At 47.0% G+C, this 8625-nt stretch overlaps 1 protein-coding gene across 1 annotated transcript in view; it reads left to right on the forward strand.

Moving 5' to 3' along the window:
* The window catches only part of Slc22a23 (solute carrier family 22, member 23), a 190157-nt gene extending 185549 nt beyond the window's left edge, over positions 1-4608 (forward strand). Inside the window, exon 12 of the mRNA XM_013016621.1 lies at positions 784-4608. Coding sequence (XP_012872075.1) covers positions 784-1141 — 358 coding nt within the window. The 3' untranslated portion in view covers positions 1142-4608. The remainder of the gene's footprint in view (positions 1-783) is intronic.
* Positions 4609-8625: the final 4017 nt, after the last annotated feature.

An 8625-nucleotide genomic window follows, 5' to 3' on the forward strand; every position in this document is an offset into this window, starting at 1 on the left:
GGGACTTCCCCTTTATTCTACTCTGACATATAACAAAGACAAAAGTTCCTTTGTCATTCAAAGGTGGTTTGAGCAGCTCCATTAGAAAGGGATTCCTTAAACCAACTGAAGTCTACATTCCTGTGTCTTTTACCCACTACTCTGAGATTAGGCTGACAACTCACCTCATGCTGCTGAAGGTAAAACCATCTCTGCCTGTCCACAGTGAGGCCTGGGAACCAGGACATGTCCTGGGTTTTGTTGTTTAATGTGTTCGGAGCTGCAGTGGTCCACCGATACAGCAAAAGAGGAATGTGGCCTATGAGGTCCCCCTGTGGAATATGCGGTGTTGTACCAATCTCCTGTGTCTCCATCTGTTTTCTGTTGCTGACTAATTACCTTAAAGTGTATAATTAATCAAGAACAAAGGTTTATTCATCTCATGGTTCTAGAAGCTGAGAGTTCCAAAGGTGGTGGGTTACACCTGTTGTTGGTAGAGACCTACGGTAGCACAGAACATCCCATGGTAAAGGCACAGCAAGTAGATTAGCCTGGGTCTCTCTTCCTTTCCTTGCAAAGCCACTAATGTCATCATAAGTGCTCCATCCTTCTAATTGCCTCTAGTCCTAATTCCCCCAAGGTCCTGCCTCTAAATGTCATCAATACAGATTTGAAGACTGTTTCCATAAAGTGGGGAGGGGGTGCATTTGAATTCTCGTGAGCTGGTAACCATGCTTGCACCAGGGCCTGCTGAAGCACCAACCCCATGTGCTCCACTAACCCTATGACCTCCCTTCCCTGCAGGTGTGGTGGGCTGGGGCTGGTGCTGGCCAGCGCAGGCTTTGGCATGCTGACAGCACCCATCATCGAGCTGCACAACCAGAAAGGCTACTTCTTACACCACATCATCTTTGCCTGCTGTACACTCATCTGCATTATCTGCATCCTGCTGCTGCCGGAAAGCAGGGACCAGAACCTGCCTGAGAACATCTTCAATGGGGAGCACTACACGAGGCAGCCGCTGCTGCCCCACAAGAAGGGGGAGCAGCCGCTCCTGCTCACCAATGCTGAGCTCAAGGACTACTCAGGCCTGCACGACACAGCTGCTACAGGTGATGGGCTGCCTGAGGGTGCCACAGCCAATGGCATGAAGTCCATGTAGCTGGCCAAGACCCGCTGCCGTCCTGCAAGTCCCCTGGGACTCCAAAGGCTGGAGGGAGTTTGGACACAGATTTAGAGACCAGGGAGAAGAACCACGGCAAGAGGAAGAAAGTCCAACTCTGCTGCTGACACCATCCAATTGTGAGACTTTCAAGTGGTGTGGGGAAATTCTATCTTTCCAAATGTCCAAGGAGTGGGATTAAGGAAACAGACTCTGGAAATAATTCTTCAAGACTTTCTTTTCTGCCATTGAATGTTGGTATTTATTTTGGTCATTTTTACAAGAAGCACTTTATTCCCTTCCTTCTCAGTGATCATGAGATGGAACAGCCTTCAGGAGTGAGGCAGGGTCACTGGGGAAGACCCCAGGAGTGACCAACACAGCAGCCAGCCTCCTCGCTGGGGGTCCTTACAGCTGCACACCCTCCAGCTGCACCACCAATGCTCACTGGGCAGGCCTGGAGCCGCCACGCAGGCCACCCACCATGGACAGTCGACACTCTTGGGGAACATTCTGGGGACTACATTTGAGACAGTGAAGTGTACACAGTTAGGGTTTTGCTAATCTGTATGTTATAAAGTCCCTTTTTTCCCCCTTTTGGTTTGTAGGGTAGTTTCCATCCATGTTAGGGGAAACAGCTCTTGGATATTATCAAAACCAGCTTAGCCCTCATTCCTTCTGGATCATCCCTTGTACTTGATGCTTTACCAGAAATCTAAAATGATCAGCGATAATATTCACCAGTTTTCTGACACCAGGTTTGCTTAGTTTTAAAAAAAATATGCAAGTAGCAAATGTGTTGGGGTCTGAGACATTCATTGTTATTAAAACTTCTTCCCAGAGTTGGCTCCAACAGAGAAAATTCCCTCCTCCAATCAGCTTTGTTGCCAGCACTACTTGAAAATGTGGCTCCTGTGTGAACTATAATAACAGGAAAATAATTGAGAAAGATGACTGAGACAAATCCCAGGAGGAAGCCTGGCCCTCCCACATGTGGCTGTCACCCACATCTGGAACACATACCACAGAGAGCACCAGCTCAGATGGCTGGCATTCTCCCGGGATCCCAGAGCCACAGCACTGCAGGAGACCATCCTCTCATGTCTTCCTCATCACTTCCACCTGTCACTCACTCAGCACAGAGGGGCCTAGGACAGGAGTGCAGATTGTTCAAGTCCAGTCCACATGGTCTCTAGCCTCTTGAAAGAAGCAAGAAGTGAGAAAGCAATAACTCACCAAAGCTCAACTCCCATGCTGCCCTCTCCCAGGGTTCTGATTATGTTCCTCATTTTGCCCCAGGCAGTGGAACACCTGGGGCTGCTAAGAAACCAGCTTTCTCCACACAGACAGGCACTGCTTTGTAGCAACTCAGGCTCCTGCTTTTCTGGACAGGTTGGCTTACTAGAACCATCAGTCTTGCCCCTCTGATGCATCTCTGCCATGGACTGTGTTCAGCCAGGGAAATCAGTCTTGGGCCTGTGTAGCCAATTAGATGACTTCAAATGAGTTGCTAGAATTCAAAGGGCCAGAAAGGGGTTGAGTTTCTCCCCATCCAGCTCTCCACCTGGTCTGTTTCTTCCTGTTTCACCCACCTCTTCTCCACATCTGGTACACACATCAGCAGGAACCCGTGGCCTTGATAAAGACCTTCTGGGGCCAGTAATCAGACGTGCAGTCCTGTATTTGCAGCAGCTGGGCCTTTGCCAACTCATCATCTGATGCCTGTGGTCTGACAGTCTTGCTCCAGGACAGATGACAGGGGATGGAGGCTGTCTGGCCAGCCTTCCCCAAACCTGCTCCAAATCCAGCTCTTCTTCACCCACCCTGGTCTTTTTTCTTAAGCCATCTTGTTCTGTGTGTCCATTCAGTCTGCATTCACCTCTTACAAAGGCCTTTCTTTAGATCTGTGCAAGCCTTTGCGTGCCAAACTTGTCAAATACCTTTTACCTTTTTTTAGGGTACTTGCTACCAAGTCGTCTGGCAGCAAACCCAGCTAAATATAGGACAGAACATATACAGAAGTTGTGAGCAGTCTCACACTGGTCGTTCAGTGCTTTATAAAGCAATGTATGGAAGCTACAGAATGCTGCCGAAATCACAAGAATGTGATGTCAAGGTATAGCACTTCTAAACTTTTCCACCTCAAGTGACAATGAAAAAAAAACAACAACAACAAAAACTGGGCCAGTGAAGACCACTGCTAAGCACTTCAGCAATCAAGGCGAACCTATCAGTGACTGTAAGCAGCTGGCTCTGGGACCTGGGGCAGGGCCCAGTCTAGCAAATGTGCAGGAAGATCTCAGCAGGCAGAACCCTGTGGGGGAAAGCTAGGGGTAAGTCTGAGCTCCTACAGCTTAAGGGTAGTTGAAGCTCTTGAGGAACACCTGTATGAAATATAGTCAGAAAAAGAATGCTTCCCTATGGGAGCATTGCAAAGCCCATACCAAGGCAGAAAGGCAGGAGGGCACCCAGGCCGGAGACAGGATAAACCTGCCTGGCCCCACAGGGAGAGCTGAGCCCCAGCTCCCTAGCACCAGCCTATACTGAGCTTCTTGGTCCAATGTCCCTCCTGGATTTCTAGAAGAGACTCATCTCAGGCACATTCCCTTTCTGTTTTGCCCTCTCATCCCCTGGGGAAATGTGGGAAGGTACCCTGCTGCTCTCACCACCCATCCCTACACCCTGCAAACCCTTTAATAAGTTATGCACAAATGTGAACACCGGAGATGGGGTTATTTCTTATTCTTTTCCAGAAGTCAGTAATAACTCTTATCAAATACCGTAGTTATTAGCACTCAAACAGAAAAAGGGGTTAAATGTTTTCCAAGACTGTAATCACTGGCAGCTGGAAGACACAGTAGTGAGTGGGTCTGACCACAGAACGGTAAGCATCAAATCAGACCTCATAGGGGAAGGATCCCACTCAAACATGACCACTTCCCAGAGCCACATGGGAGACCCCTGAACTGGAAGTGCCACTCAGTGCATCTTATGACTGTCACACTGCCCAGCCCTGGGGCCCTCAGGCTGGGGAGACCCACGATTCAACTGTCTTGAAGACCACCACCTCACTGTAATGTATTGTGTGTGTGTTGGGAAAGCAGTACAGTGTGTCGTGTCAAATAAGGAACGCTTCCCTACCTCTGTCCCTCTGCACCCCAACCTTGTGAGGTTTGACTCTAGGAACCATGTTACCGTACATGTCCACGGGGCTTCCTCCGGCGGTACTTGTTCATAGCACAAGCTACACTGAGTTCTGAACTGTCATTCACAGCTACCTGTCTGCATGGTGTTGCCTCTGTTGTACCTTTGGGGAAAATTCGTATGTAAATGTACAGAAATAAAAATGTTGCCCCATTAACAGATTTCCTCTGGAATGTCTTCCCTACCTCACCTGATGGTATCCAGCGAAGGGCATTTCACTACCATTGATGAAGAGTAATAAAGTCCTCCATGTTGATTCAGAGGTCACTGAGTCACTACTTTCAACGCCTCTGTGAACTGTCCACTGGCCTGGGGGATGGGGTGGGAGAGGGAGCTGTCACTCTGCTTTAAAGTCCTAGTCTTAAAAGGCAGGCAGAAGCGGAGAGGTGGGACTAAACACAAACTGTTTTATCTAGTGCCATTCTCAGCCCACCTGAGAATTCAATACATTTAAGAGGAATTTTTTTCTCATTTATGTTCTGCTAATCCGTGAAAGAGCCTAGAGAGGTTAAGAAATGACTATCTTACACTGTGATCCTGTGAGGAAAGACTGATAACCCCAAACTCTTCTCAATGTAGTATTTTTTAACAAGAAAATATTTCTTTAATAAAGTATTTATACCAAACTCTTCTCTCTATAGCCCTGATTTTGTGTCACTTACTATTCTATCCTAGAAAGGGGCCCACTGTGCTTCCCAAACTGTGGAAACGGTGGCCAAGGCCTTCGAGGCTAGCATGGGAAGTCTGCAGAGGCTCCTAACCTCAGACATCCACCATGCACTCCTCGGAGGGGCCCTATTCCTAGCAGGAAACAGCCCAGGGAAAGAGCACATGGAGAACATAGTAAGAAGTCCCCAAGAGACAGGGTTAGCTAAAATTGATGGGAAAACATCTTCATGGGAGGCAGACAGAAACCTGAGAAAAGCACAGAAAAACTAAAGTGTATTTTTGGGGAGGGAAAGGCGCCACGGGTTGGGTTATTTCAACTCAAGGCCTCGTGCTTGTTTGTTAGGCCTCTAACACTCAAGCCATTACCCCCAATCACTAGAACATACTTATAAAGATACTAACTTCAGCTCTAATTGGGACTGTACATAAGTCACAACTGATTGAAACTCTGCATTATGTTGCACCCTTCAATTGCCACAAAGCCCCATTTGCCCCCACTGAGTAGTCAAGTGTTTGCTACCTCTTGCTTTCCTCCTTCCCCAGCCTATCAGCACATTCTGGTTCACTGACAGAGGAAAGGGAAAGCCCTTAAGATGAACTATTTATTTGGGGTTTTTCTTTTTCAGTAATACTAGGGTTTGAACAAGGTTTACACTTGCTAAATTCTACCGCTTGAGCTACACTCCCAGCTCAAGATAAACCCTTTAAATGAAGTATAAACACAGCCTGATAACAAAAGCACAATCCATTTATTTAAATGTACATTGTACATAAGTTATAAATTCTCCCTTCTGCCACTCAGAACTTTTCCGGAAAAGCCTCCATTTCTTCCTTGATCCTGTTTTCTACAAGTAACGCGAAGTTACTGTCTGTGTTTTGAAGGTTATAGCTGACAAACACCTGTTTGTTGGTCTTCCTGGCTAAAAAGAGAGAAACATTGACAAAACCATCACAGAAACACCAGAGGGTTTCTTTCCTCACACCTGCCTACAGCTGGGAAATACTTGGAAAGAGAAACCAAGGTTTAGAGAGAAAAGAGTTCTACTTTCTAACTCTTCCTGGTGCTGTTCATTCAAATAGACGTTACTTCGCACCTATCTTAGGTTCTTGAGCCCTAGATTTTTTGTGTGGGCACCACATTAGCAGCATTAGTGGGAGCTTGCTGAAAGAAGCATCCAGACCTACATCAGAAAGCTGGGTTCAGCCCAGCAATCAATATTAACAAAGTCCTCCAGTGGTTCAGCCCAACAATCAGTGTTAACAAGTCCTCTCAAGCCTTCTGCTCTACACTGGCTTTTGTGCTTTGGAGTTTTGTAGGCTTTGTTTCTAAAAACACCTAATATGCTAACATATTTAAAATGAAATGTTAAAGTTGGTCTCTTTCACTAATACCAGGTTCCATTCCAATTCCAGTCTCTGCCTGGAGGTGAACATATATATATTCTATGCATGTACATGTATGTATATGTGAGTGTGTATATACTTATATATATATATATATATGCACATATGACTAACATTCAGTGTTAATTAAAACCAGTTAGTCAAGGCCAGAAACAACAAAACAAGAAGAGTAAGCAATAAGCCTAAGCCAATTCAATTGTGCCTGGACCAAGACTGGGCCTCCTCCCTTGACCACACCCATGCTCAGGGAAGGTACAGAAACTCCTACTCACCTACTGAGGCATGGCCTCCCCCCTCCCCCCAGTGCCATCGCTCATCCATAGGCAGAAAATCCATGTGGTCCGAAGCTAGAAGGTAGTATAGCATACCCACCACAGGATCACACCCTGGTGTGAATTCTGTCCTCCTGGTGGCTGTCTTACCCTCAGTCTCACTAGATAACGCGGGAGGCAGAGTGGCACATGGAACAGGAGCTGAATCAGCTTCAGGTGAGGGCCTCTCAGCCCCATCAAAATCTAGAAAGTTCTTTGGGCTTCAATTCCTCTTCTACAAATCAACCTTTGGATCTTAAAGGTATTTTTCTCAGCTACTGAAAACAATGAGGTTTGGGGGGTTACAGGAGAACTTGGATAATGCCTCATTGAATGGGTAGCTGACAGAACTGTGCAGAGTGAAAGGATGAGCCCAGCCACAGCCTTGAGGACAGCTGAGTGAATTGTACAGCAGGTAGATTACATCTCAATAAAGCTGTTATTCTTAACAAAGGGAATGTATCTGAATGGACAGATACAGTTATTTAGTTATGAAAGCCGGTGTTTTAGGAACTGCTTATAGAACTTGGAGCAGAGTCTCATGCCAGCTTGCTACATGCAGGGTACCCACAAAGGGGGCAGCTGGGCCTGGACTGTGGGATAGGGGAGCAGGGCATAAGTCTCCTCCATAGTGTCTCACCAATCTCCTATCCCCTAGGTGCAGGACAGTTAAACAATGATCTTGAAACGAGCAATGTGGTACTGCAGAGGGTCCCACAAAGGCTAGCTGGAACAACCATCAGGTCATACCCTGCTCAGCCCGCCCTCTCAGAGCCCACTTTGATTCCAATCACTAGAATTGCTAAGACAGGCCTTCCCAGAGAGTCAAGCCACTACTGTGGCAGCATCCTCCTAGATCCAACTCTGCCTCCAAGACCACAAGAATACAGGGTCTCCTCCACACAGAAGCTGAGATGTTTCCAGGGTGACTTGGAACGTCCCCTGCCTGCTTTCACCTTCCGTAAAAGAAGCTGTGCAGGACACTTCTCCCTTCCCATCAGGATGCATTAGTGCTGCATCTCCAGGCTTGAGGCCGGGCACAGCTGAGGACTCACTGGGTGGTAGGTACCAAACCCTTTGGAGAAACTGGTAGCCAGTGACCTGATAACTGAGAACTGCTTGGGGTTTGCATACAAGTTGGTATTAGGCCTCCATCTCTTGGATATTCTTGAGCACACTTTATGCTTTTTGTATTAAGGCTTTTTGGCAGCGTATCAGACCAACTCCTGTCATCCTCTTCCTCCTGTCTGGGTCTGTTGGCTGATACCCACCCAGCATCCTGTCTCCATAACTATGCACACTTCACCATGACTTTTTCTGAGGACATAGGCACACAGTGGTCTCTTTGGCATGCTACCCTCTAATCCTGGGGAAATATTCAATGAAACACTTAGAAGAGGCACCATGTCTCCAAGTGACTTTCACATGATTCAAAGAAAACAAATGATCTAAACAGACAGAGGTAGACAACTTGTACTCTAAATAACCCAGGAATTCTCTCCTGTAAATTTAAAATTACTTCTTAAAAACAAGTTACCAAAAAACTTAATTCGTCAGGTTTGACTCCAGGCTACCTTGCAAGTTGCTAAAACGTTGACCTCTGCCCTCCCTGACCTCTACCATGGCAGCGTGAGAAGCTGGGATGGCTGGTGACACTGGCCTGCCTTCGCTGGTGGTGTTCCTCCTCACTTTATAGTCCATTCACATGCATGGGCCTCCAGCGCCTGAGAGGAACGCCCCTACTTGTCAGGACAACAGAGCTCCCTTTGTACAGCACCAAAGTGAGATATGAACACCTTAAAACCAGGAACTGGGCTCCTTCCCTTCCTATCTCCTGAGGATACTAGGGATCCCAAGACTAACTCTATTACTCAACTGCCTAGGAACCAAGAATAC

This window comes from Dipodomys ordii, unplaced genomic scaffold (assembly GCF_000151885.1).
Source record: "Dipodomys ordii isolate 6190 unplaced genomic scaffold, Dord_2.0 Scaffold32, whole genome shotgun sequence".
Taxonomy (NCBI): domain Eukaryota; kingdom Metazoa; phylum Chordata; class Mammalia; order Rodentia; family Heteromyidae; genus Dipodomys; species Dipodomys ordii.